The sequence below is a fragment of the Mus caroli genome, unplaced genomic scaffold (assembly GCF_978045245.1).
Source record: "Mus caroli unplaced genomic scaffold, Mus_caroli_1 scaffold_7, whole genome shotgun sequence".
Taxonomy (NCBI): Eukaryota; Metazoa; Chordata; class Mammalia; order Rodentia; family Muridae; genus Mus; species Mus caroli.
Genome location: NW_028227262.1, coordinates 95,534,468 through 95,554,414, shown reverse-complemented (window position 1 = coordinate 95,554,414; position 19,947 = coordinate 95,534,468). Strand labels below are relative to the sequence as shown.

Here is a 19,947-nt window from a genome sequence, read left to right as displayed (position 1 = left end):
GTCTGGGCTCATCTCTGTGGGGTGGGGCTGGGTTAACTTGAGCACACCACAGGACGGGGACACATCTTAACTCTGTCTTCTATTGTTTCTCTCTGTCCTATCATGAGTTCTGAATCATGAGTAGATGGAGTGAATTTATTTTGTTACTATGTGACCTTAGATGTTAGGCAGTAAAGTTAGATATCTTAAGTTTTCCAGTTAAGACAGGTGGGATGGAGCAGAAAACCAGGTATGTCCTTCTCTCAAACCAAGGTTTCTCTATCATTTGAGTACCTTTAATCCATAAGGCACAAATATTTATCACAATGCATGTCTCATTGTGTGTATGTGTGTTATTCATTTTCCTCATATTGATTTTCTCTAGTGAAACAGTATATTATGAATACCTTGCTTGTACAGTAAGAGTAATGTGATAAGAGTAATGTGCATTTCTTAAACATGTAAATGTGTTGGGTGTTTTTGATTGTATATTCAAGTCGGCTTCCACTCTGCTCTGTGCCCTGTAAGGCTCACAGCACATTGGAACGATGGTGTGATGGAGGAAAATTGATTTTAAGATAAAGGGGTGCAATAGGAATGGGAGACAGAGTATCCCATAGAGAAATGAATCCATGTTTTGAAAAGGTGTTTTACAACTCATAGACACATTTGGTGGGGAAAAATAGAGCCAGGTGGTGTTTCTATGTAGTTTTCTCTTTGTAATTCCTTGTTTTCAGGACAGGAATCAGAAAGAGTGCAGTGGGTAGCTTGGAAGGGGTGCATGGGAGTGTTGTGAATGGGAAGGATGGACTGGGGAACATGGATCAAAGAAACAGAATTGTAATTTTCTGAAATACTCAGGAGCTTCTAAGGATGCTGCAGCAAGTGCCTGGTCTGGGGAGCAATGCAGGTGTCTAGGAGGCCATCAGTCCACTGAGACAGACAGTGTCTGGTCTCAAGGATGTCAGGACAAAATGGAATTGTGGCAGTCATAGGTGACATAATGCACACTTTGGGACATCATAGCCATTCTATGCAAATGGAAGCTACCTCACTGGCCTTCTTCCACTTCTTTGGATCCCTGAGGATATAGAAGATTCAAGATGCTGCTGGCAGAAATGTTTAAAACTTTAATATCTGGGCATGATGTTCAGAAGCTTCCCGGAGGACTGTCATACCCAGTGTAACTAGTTTCTCCTATGCTGGATGGCTAATGCTGTTTCTCTTGCCATGTTCAAGAGAAAGATGTTACCTCATTTTATTGCTCGCCCATTACCAAACATGGTTAACCCAACACCTCGCTGACTTCTCTCTTGCGTTGCTCAGTTTTGGGTTTGTTTGGCTTCCGAGATGGAACAAGCCAGCTAGCATGACAACCAGGAGGTACCTGTGCTCCAGGAAAGCTGGTGATTTCCAAAACATCAAGAGGCTGCTGAGTCCAGATGGGTCATGAGAGCCTCATTGTAGCAGCCCTGTTCCCCAGCACTGAACAATTTACAAAGCAAGGCTATTCACAGAGAGCCACCTGACGAGTTCTACCAGCCCAAGATGAAGGACCAGCAACTCGTTCTCCATTGTCTCAGAGGTCAGGCTATCCTGTTGTCAAATGCTCAACCAACGCTCTAGGCAAGGTAGTTTTCCAGCAGTTTCATTGTACTAGACAGCCCTCCCTTCCAGTTCTTTCACCCAGGAAAGATCAAGAGCTGAGGAAGAGCAGGGCTTGGGCAAGGGCAAGCAAAGGCATCTGTCCTCTCAGGTCATATGTCCTATGTGGCTTCCAGAGAGTGTGATGGTTATGTTTCTGCTCTTTGACAAACTGGAGAGACATGTCCCTTGGCATCCCCATGGTAGTTTCATGTATACTCTTTTTTTTTTTTTTTTTTTTTTTTCAGTAAACTAACAAGGTTCTGGTCAGGAAGGAAGGGAGATTTACCTAGTCATTCCAGAACTAGCCACCTCCTGGCAACTGTTCTACATTGTCCTGTTTGCTTAGTACCCCTTGTGGGATGTGACCCTATTGTTTTCCGTATTCATGGTGGTGTGAGAACCTGCCCAGGTAACTGCTGCCACCTGTTTACCTTCCCCATACCTTCTCCAGGACTCAGGTTCCCTTTTGCTTCTGGTCCTTGCCTTTGGCTTCCTCAGTGTTCACTTGGTGGCTCTGGTTGAAGCTGATGGCATAGTACCCTTAGAGGAGACTGCTAAACACCATGTTGCATGCATAGGAAGGCCAGGGAAGCCAGGACTTGTCATCTCTTTCTGTTAGGATCTCAGCCTTGAGGTGACTGTGTAGGACATGAGCAATGAGAAGTCGTGACTTTGTGCTTCTGTGGCATTGTCTCAGAAATTAGAACTATTTTTTCAATTCAGCCAGCAGACAATTTATTCTATGTCAGTTTGGAAATGGGGGGCCACAAGAGAAGCAAGTCAGATGAACACTTTCCTGGACTTCTTGGGAGTTACTATACCAGATGCATCACGTAAATTGTGCTTCAAAGGAGAGGACAGCAGTGCTTTTAGACAAGCAGAGACATCAAGAAAGTGGCATCCAAGGTAAACCTGACAAAGAGAGCGGAGGGGAGACATTCTGAGATTAAGAGGCATCAGAAGAGAGAAGGCAGAAAGGTTGAGTCTAGATACTGTGTGTTAGGAAAATGGATGAAGTAACACTATCTCCCTAATAGCACTAGCCCTTCCCCTTATGTTGGAAGGAATCAAGTGTGACTGTCCTCTGTGTGTACGTGAGAAAATGCTGTTGATCAGTTTTCAAAGAGGATGTAGGTAGGCAGAGAGGGGGCTCTGAGCTTGTGCAGGCCATGGTGTGGAGGATATGGTCTTTATATGTAGTATGAGGTGGCTAGATGACTGAGCTAGACAGTGGGTTTGAGTCGGAAGATGTGAGCTTAGGAATAATGTTAAGGATGAGGGTGACCATGGCCTTTTAATAGACATCATTCTGAGCTGTAGGCTTTGGAATGGGGAGGTGCTGTAAGAGTGGGTAAGGTTATGTCAGCTTATCAATAGCGGGGTCTCCAAAGGTCTGGGAAGGGACCTGAAGAGTTGAAAGCTGGGATGGCAGCATGAAGCTGGAGGATCAAACTAGATGACAAATCTCTCCAGAACTAGTGGTTAAAAAACAAAACAAAACAAAACAAAACCCCAAAAAACAGCAAGATGGTGGTTGGTGGTTGGAATCATAAAAACAAAACTCAAAGCGCTAAGTGAGATTATGTGCTTCGTGGTGGACTGTGACCAGGCCTGTGGACCAGCCCACTGTCCATCAAAATGCCGACAGTCAGCCATTGATGATGCATCATCTCTGTTTCTGTTGTGGGTGAGCCTAGGTGAAGTATTCCTCAGGCCGAGTGTGTGTGTCACCTTCTTCTCAGCCCTTCTGCCACCCTGTGAGCCATTGGCAGCAGCAAGAAGGCCTGTGTTTTTCTTTTTTCTTTTCAAGTGCTAACTACACTTTATGTAGATTTACTCAGCAATCACATTGGGTCAGAACCTGCCCTTGTCACCTAAGCATTCAAAAAGGAGAGGACAAGGTGGCCTTAAAATAAATACCTGCCAGTGTATTCCAAGAGCCTTGATAGAAGGTGCGTGGGCGAGTGGAGAGCAGAGGAGGAGGTGAAGGATGCTGCAGATGCTGCAGCGCCACTGTTGCTGGTAATTGTAGTGATGAGCACCATGGTAACTCCAGTGAGGTGTGAATGGATGCTGAATGTAGCCAACACAACATTAAACACAGGGCTTATATCACCTAATTTAATTTTACAAAAACCTTTATAAGGTAAGACTGTTCCTGTTTCCCAAGTGAGAAATTTGAAGCACACCAATACCACATCTTTGCCTAGGAACATACAGCACTTGCTTACTGAACAACTGGGTATAGGGCACATCTACTGAGCACCCACTATGAACACAGGCACTGGCTCTGCTTAGAAGAATGCAGCTGTCTCTTGAAATGGCAGGGAGGACAGAGGGACAAAGAACTGAGACAGATAATAAGAAAGGGGTCCAAGGCTCTGCAGAGAAGGTAACACAGTCTGGTGCTTGAAGAATGAGCTGAATCCAGAGAATATGTGCAAAGGTGAAACTGGTGCCTAACTCTTAGGAACCCTGTGTACATGAATGGTACAGGGGGAGGAGATGGGGGTGTGGTTTGCTGGATACTATTGCAAAGGTTAGTGGAGGGCATCTTGTGAATAGCTTGGAGGCACATATAGAAGGTAGTAGATAGACTACAGCAGTCCTTCCATGCCACAGTGGAATGAGCAGATGACTGGAAGGTTTTGATCATGGAGAGATCCTATCAGTGATCGGTGCATCTGATCATTTTTGATGGCCTGAGTCTGGTTTTTCTAATGCCCTCATGACTCCAGGAACAGTAACTATTGACATTGGCTTAATTCTAATTCTAGAGTGTGGGTACGGTAGAGACATTTTCCTCTTAGCCCATGGGAATTATTTCAGTTTTTCTTGCTGATAACATAACACAACACTACAGGATGGGTAAGTGGTATCTTTAGGGGAAAGGTCCTGGGTGTCTGTATTCATCTTGTTGACAGGATGCTGAGAAGGATGCAAGGGCCAGAGACAGATACATGCACTAGAGCCTCTGATCTCTTTCCTTCCTATTAAACCGCTAGAATTCAACCGTGGGATCCCAGCCTGCACACTTTATGGAATCACCTTGTGAGTCACCTTGTGAAAGACTCACCTCGAAATATCACAGTGGGATTAAATTTTGCCTTCTCTTCCCTCACAAAGAGAATGAAATTGTAGCCCATGAACCCTTGGAGGCACACAAACTATATCCAAGCCACACTGCCATATGAACCTATTAAGTGGAAACAGTGAGGGTAATAAAGAGGAGGTGAGACCAGACATGGACAGTTCTAGGTGGGTGAATCTGTAACGGAAGGGGCGGGGCCTTTGAGAGACACCTGGAAACTTTCTCACAGTTAAGGGTGGCACCTGAGAAGATGTTTATTGTCTGGGGTATTTTACTATGGTATTAAATGAGTAGCTATAAACTGCACCCAGGAAGGGCTCAGGTGCTCCACCCCAGTATTAGGGCAAATGATAGAAGTCTGGGCACTGGAGGAGAGTGTGACCATTTAGGTGGGTGTGCTGTTGTGAATCACACAGACTCCAGACCGGAAAGGCCCCTGAGGGGACCATCTACTTTTGGTTTTGTGCAAAGAGCCCAGGCCACTGAGGGTTTCACCAGCCATGATCAAGCTGTTTTTACTGCACCATCTTCCCCCAAGTCAGAGAGGAGCCACTTTTGCTTTGAGATGAATGAATGGTGTCACACTAAGCATTTGCAGGGATGAAGCTGGTGAAGGTGTGGATCTGTAGAAATGGTGTGATACATGGGCTGTGATTCTCAGGACACAGTTCAGCATTACTTGACCACTCTCTGTGCCGGTCATTCAAGGAGCCCAGATAGGCTTGATGTTTTGCCATGTCCCTCTCCAAAAGGAAACATTCTCACTACACAACAATTGCAACAGCGCCACTTCCATCTTGTGAACTTATTTACAGCTCTGAGCACCTGGGTCTAGGCCATTCTACTCAGTCTCTCGGTGCCTCGCTTTCCTCATCTAGGAACTGTGGCTGCTCACGTTATTTACCTCTTAAAGGCTGGATTTTCTGACATATGGTATTGCTTCATAAGTGCCGGGCCATTATAAAAATGATTTCTATTCTTATTAGTCATGGGAAGAGCTCTGAGAAGCTGCCTCCCCCACTCTAAGCTTCATGTTACTTTACTATAAGGAAAGTGACACACTATGCTCTCACTCACAGTGCTGGGATAGCTCTGTTTCACATATGGTGGCAAGTCTGTCCTTAGATGGTTATCTCTGTTGTAGATTGAGAATGGTTGGTTTCTGAGAACTAAAATGGCCCAAATTATAAAGAGCTGGTGTAGACTTGACCCGATGTCTAGCTGATCCCATGCTTATGTCCCCTTGACCCTGTACCTCATCCCTTTTAGAATTCTTCAGTAGCAAACTCTTAGAAAGTAAAGCTTAAACTTGTTTATCAAAGCTGGGGGTTTTCACAAAACCCCATACTTTCCTCTCCCTCTCTGTCCTGTAGAAGTTACCTGGTGAGCTTTCTTAACCTGCACTGTGCTGCATCCTGCTCCATCTGACTCCACTAAAGTGCAGGGTTTGGAGAGAGAGAGAGAGAGAGAGAGAGAGAGAGAGAGAGAGAGAGAGAGAGAGAGAGCGCTCCTACATGGCTGAACCCTGGTGCCTTTCCCATTTTGTGATTCTTCTAATTCTTCTATACTATACCCTCATCTGCAGAACAGCCTACTCTCTTGGCAAGACAGCCACCAAATACTGGCATAGCCACTGATAGCACCAAAGAAAAACTCAGGACCCACTACACCTCCAAAATCCCAATTCCATCTAGAGGCGTAGAACTTGTTATTCTGTGAATGTCATAGCCACCTTTTGGATGCACTTCATTGGATATTTAGCTCTGGAAAGTTCTGGAAGTCTTCATAACTTCCCCGGGCATCATTAAAATGCAGACAACTCCAAGATTGCACAACTTGGCTTGTAAATGCGCATCAGGGTGACCCTGGATCTTTATGAAGAGACTTGTAAAGTCTCCACACCTGGGCAGTTGGATAGAATGTAGATTTGAAGATAGCATTCTGGAATCTTGTGGGAATCCTCCTTGGTTGGACTGTGCATGCTAACCTTTACTTTCATTTGTGGTCCACTTCCCTTCATCCTTCATTACCACACCCTGAAATTATAGTTATTTTTAAAGAACACGGATGTACATTCTTGTACACTAAGTTGTTTTTTTGTGTATTGTGCTCCAAGCCCATGCATGCAGAAAGACAATTACCACTCTACCTCAGGCTCCCTCAGCTTGCAATCAAGACTCATTACTTCCCTGGTTCTCATCCCATTCACACCCTGCATGCCTCAGAACAGCAATGAATTGAAAGCAATGCATTTCTGGGCAAGAACAGAGGGCGATGTCAAGGGAAGGCTGAGAGGTGTCAGTCATAGATGGGGAACTTTGTTAAAGACCTTTTATAGTCTGTGGAGCTTCCATTTTTTGATGGCTAAGAGACAGCACCTTTCCAGATCCTTTCCATCTGGCAGAATTTTGTAACTTTTGAAAGGTTCCCTTCCACGAAAGCTTACAGTTATAGATTTAAAAAAATTACCTTGTAAGCAAATGAATCACAGTCCCAAGTGTCTGTTTTGAATATTTAATGACTCATAATATGTAGCAGAAGAGACTTGTGGAGTGCCAGAGGTGTAGAATTGACAAACTATATGGTTCTGGGCTCCCCTAACCCTGTATAATGTTGAAGCTATTGAGCAAGGGGTTCCTGAGTGATTTGTCTAGGTTACGTGACACCAATGGGGGTGAGGGGGAGAATAGCATGGGAGAAACCTAACTCTCAACCTAGTACAATTTCAAAAATACTATATGTACCTGATCATCTAAAACATGTGAGCCCATGTATAACCCATGTCTTTGCTATGAAAGAGATCTGGAAGTCATCTTGCACTGTTTCCATCCCGATGCAAGAATCCTGGATACCCCTGAGCACAGATGATGGTCATTGGTCCTGGCTTACACTAGACCCAGGGAACTGAGTATTTATGGGAGATTTTATTTTGTCTTTGGATATTTCTACATACTAATAAAACTATTCTGACATAAGGTCAAATTTCTATTTTTTAAGTATTGACCCATAAGACAGATGGTGGCCAGAAGTTGGTGGCATTATAGGTGATGGTAACTTTTGTTCTCTTTCTTAAAATATAGGCAATGATGCCCACCTTGTAGGATTGCACTACAGATGTGCTTTATAAAGTATCTATCACAGTGTCTGCTTTAACATAGACACATGAGTTTTAGTTATTATTGACTTCTTCTCCTCCTCCTTCTTTTTTGAGACAGGGTTTCTCTGTGTAGCCCTGGCTGTCCTGAAACTCACTTTGTAGACTGGGCTGGCCTCGAACTCAGAAATCTGCCTGCCTCTGCCTCCCAAGTGCTGGGATTAAAGGTGTGTGCCACAACCGCTCGGCTATTACTGACTTCTTAGCATCATTATTGCATGTTCTGGACTTATGCGCTTGGAGTGATGCAGACTCTGTCTAATCCTGCAAATATTTGAAGGCATTTAGCATGACCCTCTAGGTCTTCCCCTCTCAGACTAAATATTCCCTGCTTCCTGGGCCGTTCTCCATGCAGTGCATTTTTAATGCATTCATTACTCTCTTTCCCTCCTATTTGTCAATTTCTCCCTTAAAATGTGGTGGCCAAATGTGGTCAGCCCAACGTACCTTACAGTGGAATAATTACTTCCCCTGATCAGGACGTTTCACTTCTAAAACAACCTAGATTTATGTTAGCATTTTTGGAAGCCAGATCACACAGTTGGCTCAAGGAAAACGTGATTCTGCTTTCCAGAACATTAGCTCTGTCTCCCAACTTTGTGTCAACTGCAGATTTGACAAGCATGATTTTTATATCTTCATCCAAACTGTTGATAAAGGTTGTCGAACAAGAAAGGCCAAAGGCTGAACTTAATTCAAGGCACACACTTCTGATCTTTGTCTGTGAACTGACATCCATCCGTGCTGTCTGTTTGGCGACATTCTTTCACTAGCTTCAAATCTACCCGCCAGCACTATCAAAAATAAATCAGCAAGATAACTCACTCCTTGTGTTTTTGAAATTGGATGTTGAATTTTTCTGTATGCAAAATGCTATTCTTTTATCAATATGGCAGATTTTGAATGCAAAATTGGGACGACGTGAACTCAGAAAATAATTTCATGTTTGAATTCCTACATAATGCTGAAAGAAAACAGTCACCTCCAGGTGTGAAGTGAGGATGCTATTACCAGAATACTTATTTTTTCCAAAGTGTTTTAAAATCACTCTCTGGGTCCAAGGGAAGTCAGCATGCAGAATGTGTGTTTGTGTGTGTGTGTGTGTGTGTGTGTGTGTGTGTGTGTGTGTGTGTGTGAAGGGGAATTATGAAAACATGATTCAGAAGTCATTTTGTAGGACCTCAGAAAGAAACAGAGCTCTTTCAAAATTATTGGGGAAGATGTAATAAGAAGGCCTTATTCCTAGATAATAATTACTTTCTCTTAATGATTTTCAGAAAAGGTTCTTAAGCTTTGGCATCTTGGGCTGAAACTTCATTCTCTAATTTAACATGCTATGCTTTCAAATAAAAACAGAAGTGAACCAAGCTTCCTGAGGAGCTCCCTGAGCCTGGCTTTCCCTGGTTTACATGGCTCACGTAAAGAAGATTATTGGTCATTTGTAACAAAGGCGAGAAGCCAACCACTGAGCATTCATGGGTCTCTTTGGGTACTTTCAAAGGCTTTTCTCTCCATTCTTCTGTCTTAGTTCTGACCTCCTTAGGTTCTTCAGCCTGTACCTGAGAACATGTTCCTTAACATCTAAAACTCTATTGCTGTTAACTTGATTTCAGATTTCAAGGTGAGCAGGTGTGATGCTAGCACTCTCCAAGGCCAGGGAACAAAGGCAGAAGGCTCCACAGTCTGAATAGCCTAGGGATACTGTCCTGTGCATCACTGAGCCCTCTGCCTTCACCACACACCCACATGGTATGTGGTGATGGAGTCCCAGTGGAGAGCAAAACCGGATTTAGTTCTCAGTGTGGTAGCAGGTGAGGGAAGGAATAGATATTTATATGATCAAGAACAGATATAATCTCATGAAAACTCCTACAGAGGAAATGGTTCCCATCATTAGAGAGGTGTAGAAATTTCCCATAGAATGGATAGTCCAAGAGGTGAAGGGTGAAGTCAGAACCTAAGAGCATTGCCATCCAAACAAAACAAAACAATATTGCAGGGTCCAACATGGAGTAAGATCAGAATGCAGGCAGGAGAGTTCCAAATAGGTGGGTGGGACGAGTTACTAAGAACCAGAGGGAAGAAGGGAGTAGATGAACTATTAGTTAGGGAAGGTCCTACAGTAATCAGGGATGTTATAAATGGTGCTGTTAGCATCTTTCAAAGCAAAGAAGCCATGCAGTGGCTGAGGGTGGGCATGCATACTGGGCCCTGTGTGCAGTGTGATGGGTTGTACATTTAGTGTCGTGTATGGGAAGGAGGAGAGAGGAGAGCCAAGCAAGAGTGAAGAAGGTCTCCCACTAAAGCAGAGGTTCTCAACCTTCCTAATGCTGTGAGCCTTCAATACAGTTCCTCATGTTGTGGTGAACTCCAACTATAAAATTGTATTTGCAACTTCACGGCTGTAATTGTGCTACTGTTATGAACTGTGATGGAAATATCTGATATGCAGGATATCTGATAGGCAACCCTAAAGGGGTCGTGACCTACAGGTTGAGACCCTACCTCTGCTGGTGGGACAAGGCATGGAGATGTAGACAGAGAAGGAATGCTTGGGACAAACTGGTTGGATTTGAAACTACATCTGGGGATGACAGAAAAGAATTGTCCTGGGGAACTTAAGGCGATGCAATGCGTTTTATATTCTCCTCTGTGCTTATAGGGATGCAATTCTAAACATCAAATTGTACAGCTTTTGTGATATACAGTGGAAACAGCACAATAACACGAATTTCAAAGAAGAATCGGAGTTCCTCTAGGCTTTGGACATAGTGTTGAAATGTGGGTGATTATAAGAAATATGGAGATATGAGTATCTTTGAGGGGATGAACATACAGAAGATAACCCGTACCGTGGTCTGGGTGTGTAAGGACGCTAAAGTTTACTTTTAAGAAGAATAACACATGATGTTTATTTTCATCATTATTCTCGTGACTTTTGTAGCCTTAGATCCTATAAAAGAAAATGCAGCAATCCCCCTGCCTGCACGGAAACCTGTCTCTACACACCATTTCCTTCCTTCTCCATTTGCCTAGCCACAGAATTTCCTCCTGCCAGAAAATCCTTCCAGTGTGCAAGAGGAGCTTTCGGGTCACACGTGTATATATTTGAGCCTTTGGGACCCCGTGATGACATAGTCAAGTCTCAGTCTAAGCCAGGTGCCTGTTTTCCATCTGAACTCCTTACAAATTGTGTGGTCAGAGCTCAGAAATCAGAAACCCGGGAAAGGTGTCACGTGATGGGTGTAGCCACCCCCAGTACCTGACATGTTATCACTGTCATTTAACACATAGTGCAGGAAATCCTGCTCTTTGCAGAAGAAATTCAAAGGGCCACTTCATGATCTCCTTTGATTTCTTTTTCCCTGGGTAACACCAAAGTGTGGACAAATAGATACGTTTTTCCCTCAAGTGAATTGCAAGTGATACCCCATTTCTTTCCCCAGCATCTTCATCCTATTTTCCTATTGACCTCTGGAAGTCCCCTGCCCTTCTAGGCTGACCGACATGTTGCCTGCCTGCCCAGGGGTCTGCTGCAGACTCTTGCCTGTGCCTTGATGTCCGTGCATCTTCTCTTGTTTTCCAGGTTCTGACTTTGTCACATGTCAGCCTTCATGCCTTGATCAGTCCTCTTTGGCCTCCGTATGCATTCCTGCCTTGGTGCCCCACTGGCTTGCTTTTCTACCTAATATACTTATTTAACGCATTTTTGTTTTTAGCTTATTTCAAACCCCATAGCTTTCATCAGGATCACCAGAAATCCATGCATGGCAGTAGCCCCTTGTGTGACTCGGATATTGCTTCTTTAGTTCATCTGGGCAATAGCGTTTGTTGAAGGGCTACTCTGCTCCATGTACCAGCATTCCAATAATCCATGTGGTTGCAGAGGGTGATTTTAAGACACGGAAATATGTTGTGTTATTCTTGACACTGGAGCTCAGGGCCCCAGTTTGATCTATTAAAGCCATAACATTGTAGAATCTACATTAGAACCTACTTTTCGAACCTATATTGGAATCTACACAGTTTATAGATTGTGTAGCACCATGATTATATCTAGAAAAATACAAGATTCTTTGAAAAGAAGGTAGGTGGCTATAGTGTTGTAGAACTGAAAGCAAGGAAATCGACCTGGTATGATGCATACACAGAACAAGATGGATGAAATCCACAAGATCACAGCATCTTGTACCACCCTTTTCTGGTGCAGTGTGCATCACTGAGTCAGATGAGGTATACACTACCCCTTCTCACTTCCTGCCACATGAGCCTTCCCTCGGGATGGCTGGTGGCAGTATGCTCAGCAAATGTCAAGGCATTTATTTCCAGGTATGTTTTACTTTTGGGGTAAGTATTCCTTTGGCACCTCCTCTTAACTGTTCAGGTATAGCAAGACCGATGAATCCTTGCCTTGCTAGAAGCTCTAACTCTGTTTAGGCAACATGGTCAGATTTCCAGCTTTGGCCTTGGAGGTGTGGGGAGTAGATGAAACATTGGCTCCTTCTGACTTTTCTCCTCTGTCTTCTCTGGGCAGAATATCTCCATGCATAATACAGTTGGTGGGACCATGACGGGACCTGGAGCTCACCAGCTAGGCAGCACTCGGATGCCCAACCACGACAGCAGCGTTGTGATTCAGCAAGCCATGCCTTCTCCCCAGTCCAGCTCGGTCATCACTCAGGCTCCTTCCACCAACCGCCAGATTGGGTAAGAAGACTTCCTCTCTGTCTCTGGAAGAGCTCAGGCAGCCTTTTGTACATTCTCCCTGGTTCTAGTGCTTGGATTTGTTGTTTTTACCGTCTAATATGATGCTGCCAAAAGAGTGATGCTTTGGATGAGAAAAGGCGTCTCCGTTTGCTTGGGGCTATTTTGATCCTAGATGTTGAGGGCGAAAGCTATTCATTATGTGACCTTATTTCTTCAAATAAGATTTGTGAATGGCAGACAAAATTAGTGGTGTTATGCAGACCGCAGAAGACTGCTCAGGAGAAATGTTTGGTGACAACAGAGAGGAGTTCTGCTAGCCCAGGTACCTCCTGGCAGTGTGACCCCAACCACAAACTCCTTGCAGCTGCTTGGCTGGGCCACCTGTATATTCCACAACTTGCCATTCTTTCTGGTCTTCCTTCCCACCTGTCTTTCTTGTTATTTCTTTCTCATCAGCCCTTCCTGGCCTTTCCATTGGCCTATATTTGTAAGCAGGGCCCTTCCCTCTCATTTATGAAACAAGACAATGTTAAGATCTTGAGGGAAACTGGTAGAAGTATCTTGACATCCATACATATCATGTCCTGGAAATTGTTCTCGCTTCTTTACATCATATGACTGGTTTGGCCCCTTGCTGCAGAGTGTGGTCTGACCATCAGCAATGCGGGCATTACTCATCAACTTCTTAGAAACGCCGAATTCTTAACCTCCCCACTTCCTTATCTCCAGAATGAGGATGGAGTTTGTTCTTTACAGCCTCTGAAGAGAGGCACTGACTTCTTGTGCGTACACTGATGGGCCCTGGCAATTGGCTGCCCCTGAAACCAGAAGGGGAACTTGCTGTGGTCTGCACTCACCTCCAAATGCAGTCTGAATTCTCAGGGGGCTGCTAGTTGTGGTGACTTAAAACACAATTTTGAGGCTTCCTTACAATTTTTCCTAATGCCTTTTCTCTGAGAACAAGAGTGGGCACAGGACAAAGCCTTGGCTCACTCCTGAGTGCTCTGGAATAGGGAACTGTGTCTCAGACTTCTCGGTTAGGTGTCTCAGAGGGACAAAGCACAGACAGTGAGTGTGGATGTCCGGGTCTTTGCTTTTGCTTTGAAAAGCGGGTATCGTTCTAGCCAAGTATCTTTGCTAATGGTTTCTTCTCAAGCAACTTGAAAAGCAAGTATTGCCACTATCTCTAAACCACAATGTCCTTGGAAGGTAATGTGGCTTCATTAAAGATGGTGCCTGCATCTCGGGGGACTCCTTTTTTCTCTTGGGCCCTGGCTTCGGGCAGACAATTCACAGCTGGACCAGCTAATTATAATTATTTTATTTTTCTTTCAAGGGGGGGGAACATAAAATGTGCTAGAGTTTACTAGCAGTTTTACAGCATTCTTTCCCCCCTGCAGCCCTCGCCTGCCCCTTGTACCCCTACCCACAACCCTCTCTGAGGCCCTTAGTGTTCCCCATTGTTAACGCAGCACTGGGTTTTATGAAGCAATCCTTTTAAGGCTAGCACTAAATTTTAAGATGGGTGTTGACTCTGTCAATAATTTACCCAGCTGGCCCCAGACTGTACATTTTGGGTGACATTTGTAGGCTGTGTCACTCTGCCATTCTTTCTGCTTCTTGGGGGCGTTGTGTGTATCTCCTGATGTGTTCTAGGAGATAATTGTTACTTTTAGGACTCTGTCTCTGTCTCGTTGCCCAGCTTGAGGGAGGCTATTTCTTTTCTCCAGATCCTTCCCTGTCGTGCTTACTCTGTTGATTCAAAACCCCCACATCCTGTCACTCCTGGGTTTCTTCTCCTCCACGTGACCCATCCAAAGCTCTGCCCAGATGATCGAGGGGCTCAGCAGGACCCAGCCCTGCCCTTCTCACCAGTGGATTGAGTATGGAACCCTAGGTGGTAACACTTGGGGATAGTTGGCTCTTTTATTTCCCTCAGCAAAGAGGAAATGAGTGCTCATTTTAAAATACGAGTTCCCCCGGGAGATGTCAGCAAATGAGCATTTGAAATTGCAGATAGCTTTTTAAAATTTCTAGTGTGTGTGTGTGTGTGTGTGTGTGTGTGTGTGTGCGTGCATGTGCACATGCATGAGCATAGAGAACCATATTGTAGTAATATTCTGATTTTTATCACAACCTCAAATATTTAAGTGTCAAAATCTGGCCAAGCCACCTGCAAATGTTTGTCATGGCGACTGGCCAACAAAAACAGCACACAGCAATGAAAGTCTTCATTCAGGCTCGGTACTGAAGCTGCATCCAGCTAGAGAGACTGGGACCCACCTGTGCCCACGCACAACACTCTTGTGCTGTGGCCAGAGGGTGTGTTCACAACTGGAACTTTGCAGGAGACAGGACTGCCTGACTCCTATCCCTGTCTTTTCTTCCCTTTCACTGGGGCTTAGATTCTATAGCCAACTCTCTCTCTCTCTCTCTCTCTCTCTCTCTCTCTCTCTCTCTCTCTCTCTCTCTCTCTCTCTCTCTCTCTCCTTCCCTGCCCCCAGCCCCTTTTCATGCTGTAAAGCTTAAGCTTAGAGGCTTGGCATAAAGGTCTGCAAAATGGATGTGATGCCAGTTATCAGTAAAGCCTTCCACGACCAAGGGTGCATACCCTTGTAGGGATCAAGTTTTCACACTTGGGCTGAGGGGGGCAGACACTGAGACAAAGCAGACCAAAACGAGTGAAAAATATTAAGTATGTAGACACTCAGCAGATTCAGCTTCTATTCTATTCCACGGCGACCCCTGCTATGCCCTTTGCTCAATTCTGTAAAAGTAGTGCTATTATCTCAATAGAAACTTCAGGGAAGTATAAATATCCCAAATTGCACTTGGGTGGTTAGACAGGCTAGAAAAACACGCAGCTTTGGCGAATGTGGGAGGCATCTCCAAACCAGTGACTGCTTGTGCTCAGTAAAACTGGTAGATGCCCTGTCGGGAAGAGTGTCTTTGGCTGATTGATGGGGGTGTTTTAGGAGATAAGTTTCCCAGATGGGGTTAAAAAAATGAGCTATGGGTTGTGGAGAGACAAGAAAGACAGAAAACAAGCATGTGTTAACTAGAGATGAAATCGATTTAGCCTTGAACCAGCTATGTGCCACATTCCAAACAGTATCTCTACCCCAGTCATTTTTATTAGATATCGTATAACACGCTCATTAACTCAGGATCAAGTCAGCCAAGGCTGGGAACCGTGGCGCAGGAGCAGGTAATCGCAATGTAAATCCCACGCGCCTCTCAGTGTCTCTCTTAACATGAGGCATTTCTCGAGGAGCCGGTGGTTAGTGGAGAAGCTAAGTGGTGATCCTAATAGAGCCAAGCATTCTTAGAGAAGTCCGTTTCCCTCTGAGGTGCTAGGTGATACATGCGCAGTCCTTCTTCCGGTCGGTGATGCAGATAAGGACACGGAGTTCTTCAACAACATTCTACAGTAGAGGGTTCTGACAGGTTGCTAGAGGCACTGTTGACCTACTGACCTATGGATTTTCTTCTTGCTTTTTACTTCTCTGTATACTGGGTAAATGCATGCTCATGATGAGGGAGGCATCCCAGTAATCGCTTATAATGAAATTTTTACGCATTTAGCATTAGAATAGAATAGATACACGTGAAACATTTTGGTTGCATTAGTTAGCCAGCTGTACTAGGAGATCTGGCAATACGTTTCAACAGTGCATACATGAAGCTGCTTAGGTGGTAAATCCCTCCCTGATTTCACTCAAATTCTAGTCCGTGGGGTACAAATGCCTACATCATGCATAAACTCTACTTGCACGGAGCTGAGGCTAGGCAACTCTACTTCCCCATAATAAACAGTGCAGAGTGTTGGGAGTCAAGCTGGTTTTCCATAAGAAGGCGCCGTTAGCATGGATTCCACATCTTCACACCCAGCCAATGCTGCTTTCTGGTGCTTCCTTGCAATTCCTAATGCTATGTCATGGGTAGTGTCCAGTGATGGTCCCTCGGGCACACTGAGGAAAACCAACAAAAACAAACCATAAAGAATAAAAATCGAAAGTAAAGCATAGGTGGCAAGGCACGGCTGCTTTCTCCAAGGAGGAGAACAAGGAGGCTCCGCTGTGTGGATTGCCATTGTCATTCGGAGTGCCATTAGCTAGGGACAGGCAGGCATTCAGAGGCAAGGAGCTCTTAGCACTATTCCTGTGTGATAAACAACTAAGGAGAGGTTGGGAAGTGCTGCATTCACAGACAGGGAGTTTAAAAGTCAAGATAATAGGACACCACAGTTTAAAATGTGCCGCAAATCCCACGTTTGATATCATTATTAAGAGTTTTCCTAAATACCTCAACCAACCTAAGCCTAGCTGTGGCTGTCACTGTCCACCATAGGCCAACGTTGGGGACATCCTGGCCAGTTCCTTCCTGTCGATTAGATTTCAGGTTGTCTTGCAACTGCAACCCTCAGTCAGGACAAGTTGAAGCTGCCTTTAACTAATTCAGACCAGAATCCATTATTTCCTGCTTTGTGTTCGGCTGAATATCACGGCTATGAGCATAGCTTTATTGTTTAAAAATTGCTAGATCTTTCACAGCCCCAAGAACATTTACGAGGGCCCTTCAGGGGGATTGCTTTCTGAGAGGGTTGACAGACTTAACCATATGGCTTCCGTTAAATCCCAGGCAGAGCCTTGAGAAATTACCTCTGACAAGGGGGCCAGCAGCCTTCCACTCACAGGGTTTTATGTGTGGAACAAAACATTAAGTACTGATACTTGAGGAAATAGAATGTTTCTGAACAGTCAAAGGTTGTAACACCACATAGTATTATAGCCAGATGAAGGAAGGGGTGGAGCCGGAAGACAGGAACACATGGCTCAGTGTCCCAAAGTCCAGCAAAGCAGCCCTTTGCTCTTGTCTCCAAATCTGGATACGGCCTCTGGTACCTCAGCAACCATTGTATGTTTGTGTCTCAGCTCCTCATCTGGAACACAGAAGGGCTGGTCTGCTTGGCAGAGAAAACTGTAGCTCCTTCAGAGGGTTCATCTCCTTGTTAGAAAAACCCTTGGTCAAGAGGCTGACAGTGAGGATAGAGATGCTGATGTGGGCCCGATGCTTACACCGTGAGAGCTCTGAGGTAGTTCTGTACGCTGTTTCCTGTCCTTCTCCAGAAGCTCGAGCGGTAGGTGTATGCTCCACCCCATCTCTGTTTTATTGCCCAGGAAGAAAAGTCACATGTCCTCAGTCACCAGCCAGTGATGGACAGAGTTGGCTTGTTGCATCCCAAAGTACACATTGCCTCCCTCATGCCACGGAAGACACAGGGCAGTGTCTGAAATAAGAGAATCATTCGCACGCAGGAGCTGGCTGAGGCTCAGCCTGGTTACTGGTCACACTGAGTGTGTGTTCATCTACTAATTGGGTAGCCCAGGGCTGACAGCAGCTGCTTCCTTCCGTTGGGAAGGAAGGGACAGAGACCCAAGAATGTTGTAAGTATTTGGAAACAGAGTAGACCCATGTCTTGGAGACTCCCTGAGTCAAACACCTCATATTCAGGAAGACCGAAGTCTTTGAAGTCTCTGACACTTGGTGGCTCAGCTCTGGCCTTCCTGTCTTGCAAGGGAACCACCATTCCCTACTGTGAATTGAAGCCTGAAGCTCAGAGTCTCATTTCTGTACCTGAAAATCGGAGGCCTGTCTCCTAAGCTTCCAGGAAAGTGTCTCCATATTTGTTCACCTGTGTAGTCTGAAGCAGACATGGGGGAGGCTCAGCTGCAGAGAAAGTAGCCAGGGAGCACCATTTTGTGCCTACAGTAAATGTTGACAAGCTGCTGTGTGTGAGGCCAATTGGAAAGATTTGCAAGGAAAACAGTTTGCCCATCCCAGTGATGCTAGGTAGGAGGGGGCTCATGGGAAAGCTAAGAGCTATTCGTTTTGAGGGTGTGAGGTCCAGACAATTCACTGTCTGCAATGAAAGGGTTTATCTCAGATCTCAGTTTCCCAAGGCCATGTCCTTCCATCTACACAAGAAGGGAGTCAAACACATAAATAAGAAAATTACACAATGTCTCTCTTTCCTGTCCCAAATTTACTATGATTATTATGATTTTAGTTTGCTTTCCAGAAGCTGAGTTTGGTGAGAGCTGTAGACTGTTTGAATACCAGGATATGTCCATATGTCCAACAGAGTGTTACCAGAACAGAATCCAGGAACAAGTGGGAAAGGGGGGTCCACGCAGTCAACAGGCCTTGTTTGGAAAGCCAGGGAGACCTGCCTCTGACTCCGCTGCTGGCTGGATAGGCTCAGCATCTTCTCCATTCCTATAGCCCCTCATTCATTCTACATGCAACTCTATTATGTGGGAATCACTGCACCCACTTTACAGTTGGGTAAAGTGAGGCTCACTTTCCTTGGTGATGAATGAATCACCAATGAATAAGCTGAAGCAGATGTAAAGCTGGCCCACCTACTCTACCCTTCCATTCCTCACCTGGGAAATGACAGGACTTGCCAGAAGAATCCAGGCTCCTTTCCTAGACCCAAAGGTACTAGTGTTCGTAACTAATTAATTGTAAAGGTGAGGTGATTGCGTGCGCAGTGCTGTGTGGGTCGATGCACAGGCTCTCCTCTCGGACTCCATTTGTTGCTTTTTTTTTTTTCCTGTTTTTGACAAGGGCAACTTAAAGAAGGATGTTTAACAAAAAAATGTTGGAGTTCATTTTGTGGGGGTGGCAGTCATGGCAGCAGCTTGTCACATGGCACCTACCCACAGTCAGGAGGCAGAGAGAGGAAAACAAATGCTGATGATAAGCGCTCTCTCTCTCTCTCTCTCTCTCTCTCTCTCTCTCTCTCTCTCTCTCTCTCTCTCTCTCGCCTGGGACCTCAGCCCACAAAATGGTAAAGCTCAATTATAATATGGGCCTTCCTCAATTAATCCAACCCAGAGGTTTTACTCCTAGGTGATTCTAAATCCTGCTATGTCAACAATCAATACAATAAATATTATTTCCCACACTGACCTCGTCAAGAAAAATTTAAAGCAAAGTCTTATTAATTCTTTGAGAACGTCATACGTGCACACATGTGTTCTCAGCATATTCTCCCTGACGTGTCTCCTAAGTGCTCCCCAAACCCTTCTTCTCCCACCTCCTTGTTCTCTGAGCTCTGTTTTCTAACTCACAATCCGGTTTGCGCTGCCCATACACTCCTGAGTATAAATCTATACACTGGAGTATGGGCAAACTACCAGGGCCACACAGACTCACTTTTCTCCCTCAAAAGTCAGTAGCTACGAGTCCTTCCTCACCTAGGTAGGGTTGGAGATTTGTGAGCCCTTCCCCTCCCAATCAGAATCTGCTTGGCAGACTCCAGGGATCTAGATAACAGCATCGCTCGATTTTTCTGGTGAGT

At 44.9% G+C, this 19,947-nt stretch overlaps 1 protein-coding gene across 1 annotated transcript in view; it reads left to right on the top strand.

The window, feature by feature from the left end:
• The window catches only part of LOC147003979 (cyclic AMP-responsive element-binding protein 5-like), a 267,689-nt gene that overhangs the window by 145,634 nt on the left and 102,108 nt on the right, over window positions 1-19,947 (top strand). Inside the window, exons 5-6 of the mRNA XM_085840875.1 lie at window positions 12,406-12,578; window positions 17,553-17,718. Of these exons, the coding sequence (XP_085697001.1) occupies window positions 12,406-12,578; window positions 17,553-17,718 (339 nt within the window). The remainder of the gene's footprint in view (window positions 1-12,405; window positions 12,579-17,552; window positions 17,719-19,947) is intronic.